The sequence below is a fragment of the Rousettus aegyptiacus genome, unplaced genomic scaffold (genome assembly GCF_014176215.1).
Source record: "Rousettus aegyptiacus isolate mRouAeg1 unplaced genomic scaffold, mRouAeg1.p scaffold_m13_p_8, whole genome shotgun sequence".
NCBI lineage: Eukaryota > Metazoa > Chordata > Mammalia > Chiroptera > Pteropodidae > Rousettus > Rousettus aegyptiacus.
Window position 1 is genome coordinate 10,018,754 of NW_023416311.1, and position 22,818 is coordinate 10,041,571.

General features: G+C 44.6%; 1 protein-coding gene across 2 annotated transcripts in view; it reads left to right on the plus strand.

Annotated features, from left to right (window-relative positions):
- The window catches only part of USP7 (ubiquitin specific peptidase 7), a 59,055-nt gene that overhangs the window by 18,631 nt on the left and 17,606 nt on the right, over window positions 1-22,818 (plus strand). The window contains exons 1-10 of one of the 2 annotated variants that reach the window (XM_036225515.1): window positions 9,183-9,290; window positions 10,033-10,210; window positions 14,608-14,806; window positions 16,656-16,794; window positions 17,472-17,560; window positions 19,695-19,803; window positions 20,690-20,820; window positions 21,309-21,363; window positions 22,370-22,450; window positions 22,547-22,637. In XM_036225515.1, coding sequence (XP_036081408.1) covers window positions 14,721-14,806; window positions 16,656-16,794; window positions 17,472-17,560; window positions 19,695-19,803; window positions 20,690-20,820; window positions 21,309-21,363; window positions 22,370-22,450; window positions 22,547-22,637 — 781 coding nt within the window. In that variant the 5' untranslated portion in view covers window positions 9,183-9,290; window positions 10,033-10,210; window positions 14,608-14,720. Of the gene's footprint in view, window positions 1-9,182; window positions 9,291-10,032; window positions 10,211-14,607; window positions 14,807-16,655; window positions 16,795-17,471; window positions 17,561-19,694; window positions 19,804-20,689; window positions 20,821-21,308; window positions 21,364-22,369; window positions 22,451-22,546; window positions 22,638-22,818 lie in introns of those variants that run through there. The other variant, XM_016154097.2, reaches the window with a different exon arrangement.

The following is a 22,818-nucleotide window of genomic DNA, read 5'->3' on the forward strand; positions in this document are numbered from 1 at the left end:
GTTTTGTAAGACCCGCAGCGGCAGTGGACATTTCCAGTACTTTTCGCTGTTAATCTGGCAGGTGAACAGTGGTATCATGTTATTTAGGAAAGTTGAGCATATTTGATAGTCTTTTTTTTTTTTATTTCTTAGGAATTTCCCCTTTGTCGTAGTTGGGTTGTTTCTTCTGGATTTTTAGGAGCTCTCTGTTCTGGGCATTAATCCTTTGGCTCACATTTTCAGCCTCTGTCCCTCCCGTAGCTTCCGCGAAGCTCTGTCCCTGCGGTGCATTCTGGGACTTCTTTCCTTTCCCACAGTGGACTGCGCTGCGCAGCTTACCAGACGATGCTACCCCTTTTTCCTGTGGAACAGGACCGGACCGGATGTGTAAGAAAGCAGTAGAGACGAAATTGGAGGCTCTGCAGTTGTGCTGGATTGCACACCTCTCAGGGCCCCGCCAGCATTCATGCCAGTCAGTCGTCAGTCAGGGTTTGTGAAACAGATATGATTGGCAGTTAGGATGATTCTCCAGGGAACAGATGGTTTTTACATAATCAAGCCAAACTTAAGGCCCTGAACAAATAGTTTTATTTAAGGAACACAAATTTATATGTGGCCTTTTGGGGGCTTTATTTTCATAGAACTAATTTAAATTGGGATTATTTTAGCATATAGAGCTAACTGTCAGATTTCAACACTGTGGGTCTACTTTGAACCTTCGGGCTCCACTACTTAGCAGCTAGCTGGTCCACTGACCTCTCAGGCCCTGTGGTGGCCTACCAAAGACAGAGGACCAAAGAAGTCCTGGTTTATTAGGATAGGACTGCCACCCAGAAGTGGGATCCCAGCCAGCCTCCTGGGGGATATATATGGCCAAATCATGTAAAAATTGTATAAGTAATAAAATCAGAAGTCTTTAACATTATGGTATCGATTAAGGTACGATTTTGTTAATATGACCAAAGGAATTCACAGAGCTAACAGAGGATACCCTGTCAATCAGGCGGGCTGGCCCTGAAGGACACCCACGGCCTCTACACAACAGCGAGGGAGCGTCCGCCTGTGATTTAGGATAGGCCTGACCAAATGGGTGTGTGGCGTTGGCAGCCAAGGTCAGACACGGGGACCATCTTCGTCTGGCTGCCTGGAGAGCATGCTTCGTGCTGTGCTTCCAAGGCCATGGGGGTTTCCTCCTCGTTCGGCTGATGGTGGCGGGAGCACATACCCAGCCAGGGACGTTTGGGAATGAAATTCGGCATCCTTGTCATGGCCTTGACCCTGCTCACCTTCCATCTGAACCTCGTCTCCAGCCTTCTCTTTTGCCCACTCCATCTAGAATGTTCTACTCTAGGATCTCTGCCAAGTTGACTCCTTTTCATTTGTGGTTTCGACCTAGATGTTGCCTCTTCCTTAGTGCCTGCCTGATGGATGTGCCCAAGCCCCGTGTCTCTGTCAGCACTCTTCTCCCTCCACTGCAGTTGTCCCCTCCTGTCCTCCCACAAGACAGCAAGCTCCAGGAGACCAGGGCGCTTATCTGTCTGTCTCCTCCTTAGCTCCAGGGCCCCGCCCAGCTTTTGGCACCCACAAGATGCCTGATAAGTAGGTTGACCAGCTTCTGAGAGGAGAGTGTGAGCTCTGCCCAGTCCTGGCTGAGATGCTTGCTTTTCCCTCCCAAGTAACTCCTGTCTGGGAAGCACATGTGTTAGAAGAAAGTAATTAGAACATCGTCTTCGTTGTTACTGTAATTATAGGCAAATAGGGAATGCCCTAACCTTTTAGGCCTTGGTAATGGAATGATAATGGATTAGAAATGATCTTCTTTGAAGCATAGTTGAAGTTTTCCACTTAGGACCACATTCAGGAATTGACTGCTTCTGAGAAGTTTGTTTCCTGGTCAGGCACGGAGGGAGTAAGGCCTGGAAAGCATTTGGGTGTTTCCTGGGGGGCCACAGGTAGTGTGGCCTTTGTGACTGGAAAGGTGAGCTTGTTGGCAAACAGACCATGTTCCCCAGTCGGCACCTCCTGCTCTCCACCAGTGGCCGTGTGGGGGGTAAACATGGGAGCCACAGGGTCCTGGAAGGGAGAAAGAAAAGACTGATTGTCAGACCCAGGGTGAGAGCAGAGAGTCAGACCTGCCCAGCCAGGGACATTTGGGAGTGTCCTGTGGAACAGGACCGGATGTGTAAGAAAGCAGTAGAGATGAAATTGTAGGCTCTGCAGTTGCGTCCTGTAAGGACTTCACCCCCAGGTGACCTCTGGGTTCTGCCCCGGGTCTGGCTGTGTTCCCCGCTCCCATCTAGCATTGCCTTCCTTAGAAGATAGGACTGGAGTTGCCTCCACAGCTACCGACTTTTCTCACAGAACTGTGTTTTCTCCAAGTGTCAGGAAGTCAGTTCCTAGCTCTCAGGAGGTTCAGCTTCTTAGGCAGTGTGGCAGCTCACAGCCTGCGAGTCCCTAATTCTGTGGGTGCCTTCAGAGCCCCGCCACTCCCCAGAGCAGGGCGTTGGGTCTTGACTGCCCCAGCCCCGTCCAGTTTCTCTGTCCCTGCTGTGTCCCGCAGGCCAGCACTGCCCTGGCTTCTGGGTTCCCTCCCTCTATAAATGGCCCGAGTGCTGCACCCTGTTTCTCAGTTGTGCTTGGTGCCCTGTCTCTGTCGGCAAGTCAGCTGTCTTTTTGCTCCTCTGGGTGAGCTTGGAGCTAGCTTCCATACATCGAAGATTTTTTCTGGGCCAGAACATCAAGAAATTGAGTGTATTTGAAGTCTTTCTTCAAAATAAATGTAATGGAGCTCTGCGTAGGAGCTGAAAGAGTCCTCTGAACAGCATGTGAACTTTGTGCAGGAGGCGGGTCACGTGACTTGGCTGTTCTGAGCCATTTGGTAGTGTTTGGTTCTCAGATGCCTTGTCGATAAGTGCCATTGGGAAGAGCATGGCTAACTACTTGGGGAGACCAGATCTGTTTGAGAAAGACCTGGTTACAAAATGAATAGATAGTAGGACAAAAGTCATAGTACAGAGTTGTTTGCTGTGGCATCAGTCAAGTGGCCAAACCCCCACCCCAAATGGAAACCGTCGTCTGTAGGGGAATGGTGGGGTAAATCATGACATCATGTTAATGGTGCTGCTCACAATTAAATCCACGTACATATTTATGCATACATGTACGCATACTGAATTGGGATAGCAGTAATTTATCCTTGTAGCGTGAATAGCGTGCCATTTTTTGTTGCTGAGAAAAAGTGAATGCACATTGTGCATATATGTGTCTATATGTGACCTTCGAAAAAGCCTGGAAGGTGACGCATCAGTGGCCTCCTTCACAGAGTAGGAGCAGGGAAGTCATTATTTCCCCCTTTGGATCTCTGCACCCCCCCCCCCCCCAGCCTCGCTAGTATGAGCATTTCATTCTTTAAAATCCAAAAGTAAAAATAAATATGAAGCCAGAGCCTGAACAAAAATGTGCGTAGCAGCTTTATTCGTATTATCCCCAAACTGGAATCAACCCGTCTGTTAGCAGGTGGTTGGTCAGAGCATGGCCTGTGTCTGCCACGGAACCCTCAACAGTATAAGTCTTGGGGGAGTTACGCTGAGTGTCAAAGGGGTTCTGGGAGGTGACATACCTGTGTCCTTTTCTGTAACATCATTGAAATGACAAAATACGAATGTGGAGAAGATGGTCATTGCCAGAGGTAATGAGGGGACTCACACAGGGGAGGTGGGTGTGGCCGTGAATGGGCACCCCGAGGGTCCTTGTGTCGGGACTGTTTGGTATTGAGACTGGTGGACACACACCCTACATATCATAAGTGAGTGCAAGTAAGTAGGAACATCCTGGTTGTGATACATTATACTATAATTTCGCAGAGTGGTGCTGCTGGGGGGAAATTGGGTAAAGGGAAAGGGACCTCTTATTTCCGTAATAATTGTGAATCTGCAGTTATCACAAAATACATTCGGTAGAAAAACGAGGCTGGATGGTGCAGTACAGGTTATGCTGAGAGTAGGCATTTTAAAGAAGGATGATGTTAAAGAACCCCTCACAGCATCTTGATTCTGTGCTCAGGACTTTTTAATCCTTATTTCCTTCTGACTAGTGCCTCTGGGTTCGCGTGGCCACTCCATCTAACTCGTGCTGTGTCTGACCAGTGAGCATTCCTCCTTGAGGACAGGGGCCACATGGGCAGATAGATAGTATCTCAGAGGAATTGTGTAGAGAAAGTGAGAAGAGCAGGGACTCCATAGCCCTACAGATCTGGGGTCCTCCTGTGGCCATGACCTCACAGCCCAGCTGGGGTCTGGTGACGACGTAATCTGAGTCCAAGTGTCTATCTGGAAACAGGAAAGCATCCCAGTCTGCCTCACCCCGGGCTCGTGGTCACTATCTGAAACCCAGTAGGCAGCCAGGCATCAGTGGGAGCTACTGGAAGCAAACTGAAGCGCGCCAGCACCGACACAAGCGCCCCTCCCCGCCCCCCGCCTTGAGGCTCTGCGGTGTGCGCGGCCCCAACGCCTGTGAGAAGCAGCGTTCCAGCTCTCAGCTCGCAAGCTGTGCCTTTCTTCTTCGGTTTTTTGATTACACGAGAATTTCACACATGCTTATGTGGATGCTTCGTGCTGAAAGTTGTCATATATAAATTTAATATCAGTTATATTCCTTGCTTTTTAGGTTTGAGGGTTTTCTGTGTTGTCTTTTTAAAAATATATTTTAAATTCTGAATTTATTTTAGATTTACAGGAAAGTTGCCAAACTAGTGCAAGTACCCTCACCCCGTGTCCCACCTTAGCAACAACTAAGGAACTAGGAACCACACTTCTCTTTTTTTTTCCTTCCCATTAGCATCGTCTTTCTGTTTCTGGGCCACTTTGCCTTTTGAAGGTGATTGTTTAAACTGATGAAGTTGCTTGACTGTCTTTGGTCTTAATTTGTGGGGAGCTTTTAAAAAAAGAATGTTGAGGTGTAGAGCTCCCAGAGATTCTATGCAGTCACTCTGATGTGGACCAGAGAATCCCCCCTCCCCCGGCCCAGCACATTCTACTACAGAGCCATGCAGACATGGCGGGGAACCACAGGCTTGGACAAGAAGGTGACTCGAGTTCAAATTGGGGTCCTTATGCTGCTGATGGGTTTCTAGAACCGATGCTGATATTTCTGAACCGTCCTGAAATATATTTGGGGTTGCCAATTAAGAAATGAATATGCAGGAAGATACCAGTGTTCTAATTTGCCTTGATAACCTCTGTTTTATGCAGTATTCTTTAAAGTGGGTTCAGTGCCAGGAGGGAGGACCAAGCAGAAGCCGCTGAGGGGAGGTGACTTGGAATTCAAAGTGAACTGGTGGAGTTGGGATTAAGACGCTCTCTCCTTCACTGATCTAGGGACTGAGAGTTGGTACTTCATGTGTTTTGTAGTTTTGCTCGCGGGAGGGTATCACTAGTCGGAAAAATCGAGGAGGAACCTGGGGGGCTGCGTGGAGAGGGAATCTGAGGCATGGCTGGATCTTTGCGGCCCAGGGTCTTTGTGGTCCTGAAACTTTCTTAGTTGGAGGGCTGTGGGGTTTTATTGTGGTGTTTGGTCCCCCCACCCAGCGTTTTTGAGAGATGTTTGAGAAGTCTTTGTGAAGTGACAGAAAATGTCAAAGCCAACAAAGTGGAATAATGTTCTTCATCTGTTAGCTCATCCAAGAGTGAGATTCAGGTGCTGCTTTAGCGCAGCATCATTTCCATAGCAATTGGCAAGTGTTCTCTGGGTTAGTAGTTCTCTTATGACATCACAAATGGAAGTCAGTGGGAAGAAAAGCTGAATGTAAGCGTAAGCCTCCTCAGTAAAAGAGGAAGATAGAGGCTTTGTAACTAGCCAAGGTAGCCTTTCGTGGGTTTCTAAAGTCATTCTTTAAGAAAGATATTTCGTACCTTTTTACACATAAAATGATCCCTCTGATACTTGTCACAAGGTTTATTGTGAAAAGGCTTACCAATCACGAGTAATGGAAACGATTGTCTATCATTTTTCTGGGTGTTGTGTATATATATCATGGATTGATAATCACCTTGTTTCTCCTGCGGACATTTGGCCTATCAGGGACGTTTCATCTGTTTGAGACATTTCATGTTGTCATTGGCGTTTGCCAGACATGTCTCCAGTCTTATTTGAGATTGTCGTGTGTCAGAAAATTAGTGTTGTCCTACATATTAGCCAAATGAGAGTTGACACATCTGGGGAAATTCCAGCTATGCAGGACATAAAATTCAGGAGCTGGGATCACTTTCTATAGTTATAAATACGTAGCCACACCAATCTTGCACTTCTTTGATGATGAAGAAGGTAGTCTTATCATTTAGGACATTTCTGGAAGCCTAGTACAGACTTTTTGTAGCTATCAGGTGCTTTTATCATTTAATTCTGGTCCGGGGATTTACTGTGTCTTAATTAAATCTTTAATCCTCTTGTTGAACTAATTCATTTATGAGAAGCATTTTAAAACTGGATATTCAGTCCCTTAGGAGCTAGACTTGAGTTGCTAGCTTTTTACAAAGGCCCCATGGCAGTTGATTGAGATCTTCCTGGGGCCAGAGTCCTCATGTACATGGTAGATCAACCAGGGACTTAGTGCCATTTCACAGCCCCTGGCCTTGAGCACCATCTCCATGCTTACGAATGGTGGAAGAGCAGATAGGTCAGCCCATGAGAAAGGTGTACATTGGTGTGTAAAAGATGGGGTGTTGCTCAGGAGAACCCCATTCATCTGTGAAACTCTGCCTGCCTTGCCTTCTGGGGCTAACTGCAGAGAACCCTATCTTCATTAACACTGGAACAGGATCCCTCATTTTACAAAATATTAGGCTTTCTTCATTCAGCACATTGAACTTACTCCTACTGCTGAAAAATTGGTCCAGTTAATTCATTTCTCCACCCTGCACAGTAAGTAAAGTGTTGCAGATGGTGATACGTAGATCTCTTGAACTGATCGAGATTTTTATTATTACTATAACTTCTGGTGAAAAGTGTCCTACCTCAAATCACCAAAACAGACCCTGAAAGATACTTTATTTCATCTGTAATCTTAATTCACTTGGATTTCAGAATCTTCAGAATCACAGATCGGGCAAAGTTGTGACTTGCCACAGTTCAGACTGCTTATATTTACATAACATCCTAGTTTTAGGAGCAATGCTTTGTTTCGTATACAGAGAATTGTTGATTTGTTCTTTTTGCGTTTGTGCATTATTATCCATATTTTAAAGCTATTGCAGTGGGACAGATTTGGACTGAGGAACTAAATTAAAAGTACCAGGCGTGCATCAAGCAGATTACTTGAAGATTTATAGTGCGTTCATGTGATGAGTGTGTGTATATAGTGAAGAATACTCGTCTGCTTCTGTGGAGCCTCTTAGTAGTTTCCGTGTATCCTCTCGGTGTTTGTTTTTTTCATGTAGAGGGAAACGGGAATTTATATATTCTTATTCCAGTATACTCTTAACTCCGATAGCAAAGGTTGCACTTATTGCTTGATATCTTAATTTTTTTTTTAACGTAACTTTCGAGAACTTTCCATGTATGTACATTAAGAACCTTTAAAAAAAAAAAAACAGCTGTATAATAATACTCTGTTGGTGGACTGCGCCTTTTTTTTCAGAGGCCTTCTTTATAGGGCTCTTTTCTCATAAAATTTTTTTATGGTGGTTTGATGTGCTTAATTTAGGAGGATAAATGTGGATGAAGACATTTCACCCAATGTACCTGATTTTTCATTTTGCTTTTAAAGCACATACGGTTTAGAGTTTGAACTAATTAAGTAACAGTAACGGATTTTCTCCTTGCCCCACTTCCCTCTCGAGGTTTTTCTGTCAGGGGCTGGTGGTCAAGGGACTAGTTTAAAAATGTACATATATATATATTTTAAAAGCTTTTAAACACAATCGTTGATCAAGTATGTATATTGATATATAATACAACATCTTAATGAGTATCAAGATTAGAAGTGGTCTGTCTAAATGTGGATGGCAATACCTATTCTTGGCTTCTAAAGTTTTTCTCATGTGTGTGTGAAATGCTTAAGAAGGATAAAATATGGTTTATATTACGGAATTATTCGAGATATGTAACCTGACAGTGGTTTTAGAAAATCTACAGGGGCAGATAGGGGTGCTGTCCATGGTGCTGAACCTGAATGCGTGCTGGTCTGAATGCTGGAAGGGCTCTGAGATAACGGAGGCCAGGGACCCACCTATGTAGCTATTTTTACACCACATCTCCTGTTTGTAGCCAAGACTCAATTTCTGTTGAGTGGCTGATGCCCCTAGAGAAAGCCGAGTACACAGGCAACAGGCTAGCATTAGTGCAGTGAGTTGTTCTGATATGGGGAAGGATAGGATTTAAATGTGAAGTATGGCCCTTTTGACCAGTAGAGGCTATTTCAATCCTAAGTCTTGTCATAGTTTTTCTTTTTTTTCTTTTCCTTTTAAATCATGGACCTCACTATAAGAGGATTGTTTTTAAATTAATGAGTGAAAATAGTGATGAGAATGTTACAGTTGGAGTTCACACCTTATATTTGCTAGTCATTGCTTAAAAGTTTTGAATCCACGCTTCTAACTACATGTAAATATTTCAAGCCAGATGTCAGCCAGTATTTAGAATGACAAAATGATTTTACTAGTTTCTCAATCCTGCGTGGACTCTCTGTACATACTAGCCCTCCTAGGGCTCTCCTTTCCACATTCCCTGCACCCCCTAAAACACCAGTTCTGGTTTTTGCATGGATTTATACTTCAGTTATACAGTAATTGTCTAGTGACACTTCGAGAATGACAATTTGATGTTCTAAGTCACTGACATGTATCTTACAGTAAAAAGATCTAATGTGCACTGTTTTCTATATATTTAGAAAACCCTCAACAATATATTCTCTAGGATTGATTGAGGTTTCATGAGAAGGAAACCTATTTCAAAATAAATACCATCGCATACAGAGCAGATTATTGTGTGGTATACTCAGTGTTCCAAGTCCCATTTAGCATTTTGGAAGCAGCCCAAGTTCATATTTAGTAAATATACTAGGGAAGTCCCTTTGGTGTTAGAGTGCATTTATTATGGTACAGTTGGAACTTATTCGTGACTGGAAATCGTCAAAAGTACCAGTATGTTTTTGTATATTTAATCTAAGCCATGATGGTAAAAACCATGGAATTTCTTTGTTTTCTTTAAAGCTGGAGATACAGATGACCCACCAAGAATTACTCAAAACCCTGTTATCAACGGGAATGTAGCCATGAGCGATGGGCATAACAACACAGAGGAAGATATGGAGGATGGTAAGTACCTGGGGCTTACTTGCACTGGGAAAAAACTGTCAGAAACACAAATATATTATGCATATTTCTTCCTTGAGTACTTCTGAGTTTCCTAAGTAGCTAGTTTAGGAAGTCGTAACTGAAGAAAATTTAAGATTCTTTTTTGGTGTTGAGTTTGAAGGTTGCCTACAAACGTCAAGGTAAGTTGATTTTCCCCAGCCTAGGTGAGAAGGTTTAAATACAGAAGTTTGTAGTAGATGGGTGTTTACTCAGGCCTGAAAATTTCCAGCCAAATGTTAGTATTCAATAGAACAAGTACATGTTACTCTCCTTTCCTTCTGGTTTGAAGCAAGATACTTCTAGATATTGGAACTTGACTATCCATCGCATTCTTATTGTAGTGTGTATATCAATTGTCTGTAGCTGATAATCCCGCCCCACTCCTGTTAGGTGTGAAATCAGAACCAAGCTTTGGGCTTCATTCTCCCACATTAACTTTTGGTCTGTATCTTCTATGCAAAAAGTATTTGCATATGTACATGCATGGACATTTTGTGCCTAGGAAACCACTTTCTTTTGAGGCAATTTTTTCTTTATAATTTATCAGACTGTGTGACCTGTGTACATTTGCAAGGTCAAAATCATGAGCAGGTAACAGCCAGTAATCACTTTATGCAGCCCCTGGATTCTTGCAGTGTAATTTGAAACCATGTTCTGTCAAAAGCATGTCCATCAATCCTCATGAGGGTTGTGTCCTTCCCAGGGGTGTAACGGGGCAGTTGAAAGAAACCTCATCAGCCACGGGCTGCACCACCAGAAGGACTGCTGTTCAGACCTCCTGCCAAAAGTTCAGCCTCCATGAGAAACTGCAGCCGTAGTTGAGAGTTCTCTCACAGTGCGGTTTACCCCCTGGCAGCTGGCTGAGGCAATATCTGAGGAAGGTAAAGAGGCGTGGTCTAAACCCCGCTGCTTTGTTACCTGTGGAGTGCGCTTTCCACTGTAGACCCAGGGCAATGGTGTGGGTGCGGTCTCTTTGGTTGCTGGGCTCTTGGTTTTATTTCAGACAACGGAGATGCCAAAAGCGATTCAGGGAGCACAGTGGGAAGGCACAGCCAGGTCTGTGTGCCAGGTGTGAGTCAGGGACCGATTTTCTGCCACTCATGGAGCAGTAACTGCCACCCAGTCACAGCCTTCCCAGTCTAGTTTCCACAGAGCAATTTCATACTAATATTTCCATTCATGTTTTTAGGGGGGAGGGCTTGGGGGAAGACACAGGTGTAGATAAAAGGACAGGGTGTCTCACCCTCGGCAATGTTTGTTGCCTTTTCGGGTGGGTCATTCTTTGTTGTAGGGGGCTGTCCTGTGCATTATAGGATGCCAGTGTCACCCCGTGCTAACCCCAAGTCGTGACAACCAAAAATGTCTCTAGATACTACCAGATATTTCTTGGGGGCCTGAATTGCCTCATTCGTGAACCACTGTTAGTTAAGAGGGCATAATGTACGTAAAATCTCCTCCCTCTCAAGGCAATTTTACTGAATTATTAGTAGTAAATATGGTGCTGAACCATAGAACCTAAAAGTGGAAATGTTCGCTGCCGTCGTGAATTACCAAATGGAAAAGCATATTCTAGGAGAAAGTAGAGTGTGGTCTTCAATAGGAGCTCCTTCCTGGATTGGATTTTAGGTGCCTTGTGAGAGGCGCAGGCATGAGAAAGTGAAAAGATCCTCTCTCTTGGATGACGAAGGGGGCCGGAGGGAGCTGGTTCCAGTTCTAGAAGTGGAATCCTTGCTTTAGGGCAGCTTTTTCCGTCGTGATTTGTTTTCCGAACCCACTTTTGCGGGATGTGTGTGTTGTGAATTTAGGAAGTCTGAGGAGTACCAAGTTAAACGTTTGTCTATTATAGTGCTTCTAGCTGTCAGTCTCTGAATGTCTTTCTCCAAGGCTTTTTGTTAATTATTCCCTGAAACACTGAACTTTAGAACCCTTTTTCCTGAATCTCTTTTTAACATCTTAATCCGGAAAACACTGGATTTCAATGAGCAATGAATGCCTTGAGTGCACAGAGGGCTTAGTAAGGGAGCTTTCTTATACAGAAGTTAAATATCTAACAACAGATTAGAAAAATATTTAGTGAAGTGGAGAACGTTTACAAATTCTGTTAACAGAGACTTATGGGCAAGTATCAGAATCATTTTCTGGTTGTATCATCTCACTTTACTTCGATTTAACTTTCTTAACTCAGTTTTTCCTGAGATAACCACGAGAAATTTTAGAACAAACGCAGTCTCTGTTAACCTAGATGGATCTAGATAAATATCAGTGGTGCCCGTGAAACAAAAGTAATTTCTTGGGAATTAACCAGGACTTGCAAAGACTTATATTGGAATGAATGATTGATGTTTGATTAAAGTTACTGCAAGAGCACCATTTGGGACAACTTCAGGCTAACCTTTCTGATGAAAAACTAGACATGCTTTTTCATGCAACTGAAACACAGGCTGGTACATTGTCCTCTGCCCTGGGAAGAGAAGATTGTTGTAAGAATGGACACGTGGTAGCTGACCGTGTGAGACCTGCTGCTGCTCTTGGGCAGCGTGGGAAGGCAGCAGGTTATCAAGTTTTCTGACAGACTGTGTGATGACAGCAGCTAACACACGCTTATCGTCCTATATTTACAATCAAAAGATGCATGGAGTAATGAAGTAGACGCTGTGACATAGGGCAGGTTAGAGTCTCTGTTTGGATGAACTACTAATACTGCAAGTATAATCCCAAGTGTACTGCTTTTTAAACCATTTTTAATTTTGAAGTAATTGTAGACACCGAGGAAGTTGTAAAAAGAATACATAGGACCCCCGAGTACTTTTCACCCATGTTTTTGGGCAAAGATATGTTCCATGTAGGGGCATATCAGGCGCTTTATCTGCCAAAGATGGGTTTCAAGTTGCTCCCCCTCCCCCTTTTGGTAGACACTTCTGTCTTGACCTTTTGGTATTTAATGTAATTATTCAATCAGTTAGTGTACCGAATTTCCAGCCATAGCGTGAGATTCTGTTCACATGCAGTCTCATGTTAAACTTCCTGATTTGCGTGTTTGGAAGATTCGTCTGTTCTGAGGATGTGCGTGAATGTGAGGCAGACTTACATCGAGCACGTAAGTCCGCGAGTGTGAATGGAGCACCGGGAGCCGCGCCTCTCTGCCTCTGACGGGCCTGCCATCTCTGGACTCTGTCACTCTGACTCTGCTGACGTTTGGTCCACACTCAACATTTCAAGATTAGTTCAGGAATTTGACAGAAGTGTGGAGTAGAAGAAGAGAAAAGCATTTATAAGATGTATCAGTTTTTGTCTGCATAAAAATCTAGTCCTACAAAGAGTTTAAGTTGTCTGAAAATAAAACAGAAGCCTCAGGATTGAGGTGGGAGCTGCAGCGTTGGATTCTCTAGGCCCCAGGACGGAGTGTCCAGCAGTGATTTCTCCTTTGCTTCCTTTCAGTTCTTGAGGTCACTGCAAAGCAGGCCAATTTTATTAGGGTCTGTGTTTGGTGGAGTGTTCAGCCAAACGCTGGAATGGCATCCTACAAATCAGGCAGGGTCACTGCTTAGTGTTCACAAATCTCGGGCATTGAAACATCCTCTGGTTACTTTGTAAAACACCTTGGACAAGACACTTTGGATAAGACAAGCCATTTAGCGACAGGGAGCCCCAGTTTCCTCATCTGTAAGGTGGAAATTGAGTAACGGCTGCTCGCGGGATTTAAATGCTGCTCAGATGTGATCTGTGTGTCTGTGGAAAAGTGGTCCGCTTTTCTCTTAAGCTATTCTAGACACCATTCTCTGAGCAAGTTTCTTGCCTTTTTGGTGGACTTTTATTATCCATCAAAGGGATTAGAGGTGCCTGCCAGTGAAAGAGGCTCAGGTGCAGACTAATGCACTTCTCAGCTGTGACTCCCCTGTTCAGCTCTCTCCTTGCGGAGGGGGCGCTGTGGACCGCTGAGCAAGGTTACGGGCAGGAAAACAAATGAGGGATGAAGCAAGTCTTTGAAAGAAGGTGAAAACGCTGTCACGCATACATTTGGTTTTTACTTCTTTGGTAAAGAATTACCCTCTCATGAGGACTGATGGACATGTTTTCTTTAAGAACAAATTCAGTTAGTCACCAGTTAAGCAGTTTACGTGCACTGAGAAGTCTGTGTCCCGAGCACTCGGCTGTCGCAGCGAAGCTTGGAGACCGACGGGTGACGGGGGAAGGGAGCGTGGCCCTAATGTGTTCTTCCCCCAGGCCTTCTGTCATGTTTGGTGCTTCGGGAGCCTGGGGCACAGGTGTCAAAGTAGCACCCGATTCTAAACCAGAAAAAGCTCTCCAGGCTCCTGTTCTGTAGACCAACTGTGTCTCCTCAAACCGTGGCCCTTGGTCCCCTGGCACAGCTGTGAACTGTCCCTGGCCTGCAACAAGACAGGCGCAGAAAGTGAGAGGAAGCATCTAGAAACGTGTGCCTTGCCACAGCAGTTTTAATGATGTTCTGTAAAAGCGCTGGCTGTGACAGATTGGCGGGTGTCCTTGGGAGGACCACTCCTTCATGAGAGGAGTCTGAGAAGCATCCACACGGACACTGCTGGGTTTGTCACAGCTAATCGGCAGCCTGTGTCACTTGTAAATGAATAGCCACCATCAGGAAAAGGCGGAATCGCGCAGTGCGACTTTGGTCGAAGGTCTGCTGAGAGGCCGCGTTTCAGCGCTTCGCAGTGTCGGAGGACGGCATAATGCCTTAAATTGGTTTTCAGATGCCAGTTTCTTTCTTTTCTTTTCTTTTTTTTTTCTTTTTTTTTTTTTTTAAAGTTAATCCACCTAGAGAGTTCAGGCTGGTGTTTCACAAAAATTCTAAACTAATGAAGTTAACGTTTATTTTTAGGCTAACTTCTTAGCAGTCTTTTTGTCTCTAAACAGTGCTGCCCTTCCTTGGGAATGGCCGTTCCCACTGCGCCGAAGGCCCTGTGTGCCAGCTCAGCACCCCCTCGCCCTCTGCCACCGCGAGCCCTGTCCCCACACTAAGGCTTACTCAGGGATTAAGATAAGAGTAGAATAGATGTTCTTATCACATTGAACTTCTGAATCTAGGGAAGGCAGGTGTGTGTGAGGATTTCACGTACACAAACTGTCATCTCACTGTTTTGGGTTATTAACAAACTGGAAAGTATACTGTCACTTCCCAGAGAGCTAGGCCTTAGCAGTTAGGTGGCGGTTGTGTGGACTAGCTTTATCCCGCTGATTGGTGTTTTCAGGACTGTTTGTTTCACTGTGCTCGGGCTCTGATTGACTTTGTGTTTTCTTGCAGACACGAGTTGGCGCTCCGAGGCAACCTTTCAGTTCACTGTCGAGCGCTTCAGCAGACTGAGTGAGTCGGTCCTTAGCCCTCCGTGTTTTGTGCGAAATCTGCCATGGAAGATTATGGTGATGCCACGCTTTTATCCAGACAGACCACACCAAAAAAGCGTAGGATTCTTTCTCCAGTGCAATGCTGAATCTGATTCCACGTAAGACAGTTTAAATGATGCAATTACAAATCCACAGATAGTTGTAATACATTATTGGAAGCCAAATTTGATCGGCCTAATTCTTCTTGAATTTTGAACTTTTTAAAAAATACTTCCTTGATACCCGTACATAGCTCTTTGATTTTCAAATTAAATACATTTCCCTCTTTAAAACTCACTGGTAGGTATTGTAACCAAACTAGAGAAACTGTGTATTTTTTTTATAAGTAAATAACTAAACTTCACGTGTTAGAATATATTAGCCCAGGAGACTGGCTGGCTGCTGGATTACCAGACATAATTCCTGTACACTGGTAACTGCCCGAGGTGAAAATTGTAGTTAAGGAAAATTCTCAGGCCGACCTCCTCCTCATCGTGTGTTAATCAGCTCCTGTGGGTTATTCAGAAAATTCACACTAAAACATTCTTCCAGGCTTTTACAACTTGGGCCATTTGGCTTATTTTAGGGGGCAGTGCGGGGGGGAAGGTCCATTATAAAAAGTCTTTAAATTGAGAGAAGTCTTAGTGGTCCCTCTATCCAGATGAAACTAAAGATTTTTTTAAAAAAAAAAAAGAAAAAAGATTAGAGGTCATGGTTTCTGCCTGTCGATTCGATCCTAAAATTTTGGCTCTTCCCTTTGATTCAAATCTTGTCACCATTCATGGTTTATCAGACACTGGTTGACAAACATTGTTTGAAGGAATTCTGGGTCACTTTGTCCCCAAGTTGCTTCCTTTGGACCATGGCTGTCTAGTGTCAGTGCCACCTCCAGACTGTGGCCCTTTGGGGCCCTCAGGGAAGGTTTCCCCACAGGGCACTGGCTCTAGATGGTCTGCGAAAGCTCCAGGGCTACAGTGCGGGTCATTTTTCTTGAATATTTAAGTGTCAGGCCCATTTTATGGTGCAGCCAGGGCCTCTGGGTATGTGTTAAAATTTTTCTTCTTGTGTTCACATTATGATCTGATCCAACAGAGTATATGGGCTAGATTCTAGTCTAATGGGCAACTTTAACCTGAACAGTAGTTTAGAAAAACAATGTGCCCTCCACATCCGTCCTTAAGGATCCTGACCAAGTGCTGGGGGGAACGGCACTGCTCCTCCGAGTGTTTTGGTGGGTCTGCACCTGTTTCAGCGTTCAGCCGTGGCATCCCTTCATAAGCTCTGCTTTCACTGTAAGCTCTTTGGCGGGCTGCTGACGTAGTGCACCTTTCTGGTTTTTAAGCATGGATCCAGAGGCCCTCTGTGGACTGTCCCAGATGTGACTGCATCTGTGGTTATTTCTCTTGTGGTTGTAATTGGCACCCATGCTCAGTTTCTCGGAACCCTCACTGCCCCCACGCAGCCCACCCAAAGGCCTGGTGAAAGGGTGCTTTTGGGCACTTGGGAGCCACAGTACTTACGAAGCTATAGGGTGTAGGAGTGGTGCTTAGAAGTGACACCTTGAATAGTAGTAGAACCTAGAGTTTTAAATCTGTTCATCTAAAAAAAATAACGTTATCATCACTTTTTCTCTATTATTTTCAAATAATGTCCATATTAGATATTAGAACTGTTATCTGACCAAAAAGCTATAGTCTCTTACAGAATCTAAAACATGTATTTTAAAGATAGCAATAAAACACTTGAGTTAAACTTTTTAAAAGTTAAAAAATAAAATAATGATTTTAATCACTACACAGAGGCATTTCCAAACTCTCTTAGTGTCTTTTTCCTCTAAAGGTAGCTATGTTCCCTCACCCCTTAAAAAAATACATTTAAAACATGGGATTTTTTGTTGCTTTGTTTTTAAAAAAGTATAAACATCAATGAAATATGTCAACTAAGGCTTAGATTATTTTCTTTAAACAGGTCGTGGTCTTGCCATGCACAAGCAGTGCTGAAGATAATAAATTACAGAGATGACGAGAAGTCATTCAGTCGTCGTATTAGTCACTTGTTCTTCCATAAAGAAAACGATTGGGGATTTTCCAATTTTATGGCCTGGAGTGTAAGTAACAGTGGATTTAGACCGAGTAATCTGAGCACCATTCTGTGTCGCCCTAAGTCTTCTATTCTTCCGATCCTTCTGTTCATTTTAGAATCAGAATATTTGTTTTATAAGTTGATGAGATGAGGTGTCTATGAAAATGTGTTTTCTCCAGTTTCCCAGCTGAGATTTTTAGCAGATAATAGGACTCAAATTTCTCAACTTTTTGTCAGATATCATAAGGTAGTCAGTAGTTTTCCTGATAGGCTAAATTGTCTTTAAAAGAAATACCTATTGGGGCACAGTGGTGGGTGGTTTCATGTAACCTCATTAATTCTCAGCCTCGTCCATTTTGGCTGCTTTTTACAGAGGTAGAAACTAGTAGAACGGTCCTAACGCCCTGCCCTGCTCAGTTCTCTAGCGTGGATTCCATGGGGGACCTGGGGCCTCCCCAGCCCAGCTGGTGAGCAGACGGGTTCCTCCATCTCTGTGGTGCGGCGCCACGCCCCAGTGCCTCTGGCATGCCCCCTAGAGGAACCAAGCTTGCGTTACAAGAACATTGCGAAACCCGAAGGCACGATTTGGTGCTTGAAAAAGTAGTATTTTAATCTATTAAGTACTAATGTAATTGTCTCTTTGGAATGAAATGAGCATTCGTGTGTTCTTACGCAAGTTGGATATTCTTTTTTTTTTTATAGGAAGTGACCGATCCTGAGAAAGGATTTATAGATGATGACAAAGTGACTTTCGAAGTCTTTGTACAAGCGGATGCTCCCCATGGAGTTGCGTAAGTTTTTCTTAAGTGGGGTGCTGTTAAAAAATGTTTTTTGTGCTGTAGCGAGAGCATCATTTGCATATTAACAGAGAGGCATATATTGCACAGATAAGCCCCTTCCGTGTGCTCGCCCCTCGGCGCACACACACAACAACACACAGACGTATGTGCCAGCCTCACATTCACTGCTTGGTTTAGCAGATTTGTTGAGCGGTTTCTGTGTGCCAGGCCCTGCCATGCAGTAGGAACGTGATTCTGGTCAGTGAGACGGCCTCGGGTGTCTGTCTCATTGACCGAACATAGAGGCCGGTTGGGTAAAGGAGCGAGACCAGCACGTGCATGACTGCAGCCCGAGCGGCTCCGTTTTTATTGTGAAGGAGGACGGGGCTGTAAAGTTCTGGGGCGGCTCAGCGCGTCTGGTGGCAGAACCACCAAGGGGGTGAGGTAGTCGGGGAGGGGCGGTACACCAGAGCTTAGAGGAGGAGCTTAGATGGAGCAGATGCCCCGTCACCGGTTTGGAGAGGCCTGTGTGCAAGAGGAAGTTTTGGCCTTAAAGAATGTATTGGGTTATTGGCTGACGAGGAGGGACGGTGAAATCGGGGGTAGGGAGAACGGCAGGGACAGAGGCACCAGGAGAGTGTGGGCTGGGCCAGCACCCGGGAGAGAGTGAGGAGTGGATCCGAGGGCCAGGGCGGTACGCTGGCGTCGGGCTGTAGAAGACCAGCCAGCTTTCTAAGGCTCAGGGTTGAGACCGACGCATCCTGTCGAGGAAGCTCAGAGGCGGCCTCTCGCTCACGGCGTTTTGTTTCCGTGTGGCCCTGCTGTCAGGCACGGGAGCAGTGGGGCGGCCACGAAGGACCTCTTTCTTAGTGCGGGTCCTGGCTGGTGTGGCGAGAAGGGCGTGCGCCACTAGGAATTTTTTTTTTTAAGCAAATAAAATTTGTTAGCTTTTATGTTAATTGGGCCGTACAGGAGGAATCAGGCTTTTTTTGAGTAACCTTTTCAAAACATACACTTGAGTTGTATTCATATAGCAAAGCGGGGGGCGAAAACAAGGTATTTCACATTATTTTGTGCTTTTTTTGTTGTTGTTGTCGTTGTTCCTTTTTTAAAACCTTCCGTGTGTCTCTTGACTAAACAAGTAGATTGGGTTTTTCAGCCTTACCAATTAAAACTTTGCTTGGTTCAGTCTCACTTGTTGAAACCTATTCAACCAACCACTTTCATCTAAATCTTTTTTATGATAGTTTTTAAAATAATCATTTGTCATTTGGGTTTCTTGGATTTTCTTGTCAAGTTTGAAAATTTCACACACACGTGAGCATTTTTAACCAAGGCCACTGGGCACATGTGAGTGTGTTTGCAAGGCCATGGACTGCGTGACTCCTGTGGACCTTGACCTCACAATAATGTCGCCTCCGGGATTGGTCTCACTGGCGGCTGCGCGTGTCTTTGCAGTGGGAGACGGAATGGGGGAGGGGAGGATTGTTCTGCTTTGAAGTGGCATTCTCATTAGCCTCCTGTTATGGCTTGGGTGGGGGTGGCGGTGTTCAGTGGGGCCTGTGTACTCTGAGAAAGTCCACCTTTTCTCCTAACCAACCTCCACTAAGAGAAGAGGCCCTTCAGGGCGTAGAAGTCTGCACCAAACTTGCTAGTGCACATTTGTCTTCCTGTGCATGTGGCTACAGGAAAGGGGGATTTCAGCTGCTTCCCTTTCTCACTGACTACATGGGCCCTAATATGAACATAACAGGACTACGCCAGGAGTCAGTTTGATATCAATATACAGACTTCAATCGAATGCGATGCTGATCGTGGCGGCCGGTGGCCGTGCTGCTGTCAGCCATGTGTAAGCTGCTTCTCGAGTGCTGGGGTGGAGTTTGCACGGGCCCGTGCACTGGGGCGGACAGAACCAGTGACCATTGAAGAGACCCGTGTGCTGAGAGCCCGTGGCCTTCGTGTCCCGTGGGCCTGGCTGTGAGTTATGAACTTGGAGGGGCGCTTGGCCTTCGTGCTGTGTCCGGATGGTGGGACGTAGTGAAAAGTCGGCCACCACTGCTGACATCTAGTCGAGTCACCCCTGCACGTTGCAGAAGCAAGGAGGTGTCCTGTGCAGTTTTCCCTCAACCTCAAACTGATCTTGTAGGTGGGATTCAAAGAAGCACACGGGCTATGTCGGTTTAAAGAATCAGGGAGCGACTTGTTACATGAACAGCCTGCTGCAGACTTTATTTTTCACAAATCAACTACGAAAGGTAAATGGATGGTCTTTCTCTCCCTCAACCTTCCACCTGCCCTTTTCTCTCAGTGTTAGGGAACAAGCAGAGTCCTCTGCTAGACCTCGCCTTGTCTCCTCCCTGGACCTCCATGCTGTCTCCAGGGCCCCTGTTTTATGCCTGTGCATTTCTTGATTCCTCAGTGTTCGGACACTTTAAAGCTAACTGGGGTGATCAAAAGTTCACTACACCGAATATCGTAACTCTGAGCTAGAAACGGTAAAGGTTTGTTTTAAATTTGAAAGCCATTAGCAACATTTGAAAAGTTTTATCATATTTGATGAATTGGAAAACTACTGGCTGCGAAGTCTAATTTTCACTCATTATAGATAAAACTTATTTTCATAGAATATCGAAAAAAAAAAAAAAAGACAAGACCCCTCTGGATCTAATGGAGGAGAGTCGTTTATATTTTAGGATCGTTGTATGAGCAGCACCGTTAGTGCCGACTCCTGGTGGTGGGTCCCCTCTGGCTGGCTGCTGCTCTCCTGTCACATTCTGTCACATTCGCTCTGGTCCTAGACGGTGTTAATGGCCGTGAGGGCGTTATGTCCCCGGGGAGCTGGATGTGGTTAGCTTCAGGAACTTTTAACTTTCATCAAAGCTGTTGTTCACAAGTAATGTTAAGTTCGAAAATGTTGTTTCAAGAAGGATAAAAGTGGTCTCTCTGGATGGCGAGCTATGGGTAGTTTTTAAAATGCTTTTTTGCCTTCTTCTATCTTCCAGATTGTCTCAAAAGACTTTCGTGATTTAAAAAAAACTTTCTGAACTATTTGGGCAATAATTAAAAGTCTTGACCATTATGATACTAGAAATGATACTTTCACATCAAATTCCATTTTTATTTCTGAATCAATTCTTTTAGGCTGTGTACATGATGCCAACGGAGGGCGACGATTCATCCAAAAGCGTCCCTTTAGCATTACAGAGAGTGTTCTACGAACTACAGCACAGCGATAAGCCCGTAGGAACAAAAAAGCTAACGAAGTCCTTCGGGTATGTATGGGAAGCCCGCCCCTCCACTCTGCCGCCTTCGCTGCAGGATGACTGAGCGGCTGGAAGGGGGGCGGTCAGCCTAGTGCAGGCATTCGCTTTGGGCAGAGTGTTTTTATCATCGTATTGCGATTGACCTCTTTGGCAATAGCAGCTTGATTTTAGAATTTTCCTTGAGAAATAATTCACCCCTTAAAGCTTTACTTGTCAAGAAGGGGACATAAGTAGTATTTAAACGTGCGTACATTTATTACAAACACAACCTCCCCTTGCAGTAAGTCATTTAGAATAAGATGAAGTTGTGAACATTTATCACGTCGTGATAAAATTTAATTTATCTTTGAATTATAACCCCCAAAATCTGGTCAAAAGTGAACTAAAGGACAATGGCCTATTATACAGTTCAGTCATTTTAACGTAAATAAGGTGCTTGTTAATTTATTGAAAATTGGAAGTTTCGATATAAATGTTCATTTTATCTTTCTCCGAAGGTGGGAAACTTTAGATAGCTTCATGCAACACGATGTTCAAGAGCTATGTCGAGTGGTAAGTTTTAAGCCATAATCGTAGACTGCTGACATCTGATATTCTGAAGCACTGCCAGAAGTCATTACCAAGTAAAGCCTCAGGCCTACGTCACGTCACTGTGATTCAGATTATGCCCGTCTTTGCTCAGGACCAAAACTAGGCTAGAAGATATAAGTCGCATTTCTATAGTTTAAGAGCCAGAAAGAATGAAGAAGAACTTATTTGAGAGGGAAGTGTGAGGGGAGAGTCGAATTGCAGTAGTGGTAGGTAGTCTACGTTTAAGGTCTTAAGTCGGCATCTCTGCCTGAGTTACTAATCGAAGACACAACAGCTTGGCTTGAGGAGCCGTCCTGATTACCCTGCTTCGCTTTAGAGACCTAACTCCTGTTAGAGTCTGCAGCGCCCAGACCCCTCCGTGTTTAGAAGCCCCGAGTGAAGCGGACCTCCGCGCGGGTGGTTCTCCCCCAAGCAGCCGTGGCCACTAGCAAGCAGATCCCTGTCCTCCAGTTACGATGAAAGATGCACACACACACACACGTACACACACGACATGAAATGGCTGTTCAAGGTGATTGGCTGGGCAAGGTGTGTTTTCTTTTTTGCAGCAGTAGCTGGATTGAATCCAGTTCATTAAATATCCATGGACAAACCAGTCAATCCTGTTGACAGGCTCAACCTCATTAATCTCTTGGTGTGGACCAATACGAGTTAAGTTTAGTGCTCAATTTACATGCTTTTCCACAGAGGTAAAACAAATATAAAACATGCTTCTAAAGGCACTCCAGATTACTAATTCATTCCAAAGGCTGTGTAGAGGGTTAATCTCAACTGTTGCATGTAGATATTTTTGTAAATAGCCAACCAAGGAAGAAGAATTTTGTATGTTTTTGATAATTGCATGCCAAAGGTCATAATATTTATAGTCTAGAATTTCTTTGACTGTTGAAATTCCCTAGTCAAGTTGCAAATTGCTGTATGTTAATTAAGCATAACATTTTCTTAAAGCTAGAACTTTCTCTTCCAGTTGCTTGATAATGTGGAAAATAAGATGAAAGGCACGTGTGTAGAAGGCACCATACCTAAATTATTCCGAGGCAAAATGGTGGTATGTGATTACCAGTTTTAAAGAACAATTTGAGAAGATTTTAAAATGTGAACATTTTGCCGGTTGATACTTGCACCATGTTTTCCTTGTTTGCAGTCCTATATCCAGTGTAAAGAGGTGGACTATCGATCCGATAGAAGAGAAGATTATTATGATATCCAGCTAAGCATCAAAGGAAAGAAAAACAGTAAGTTCTGTGCACACAGGGGCCGTTTCGGGGCTTCTCTTCCCTGTGCCACAGCCCAGAAACTGCATAGTAGCCGGGGCCCTGTCCAAGGTCACAGCCCTGTGCCACCTCCCATCTGGAGTGACAGTGTTCCCCGTGGGGTCCAGGGTCTCACCTGTCAGTGCAGGAGAGGAAGTCCGGC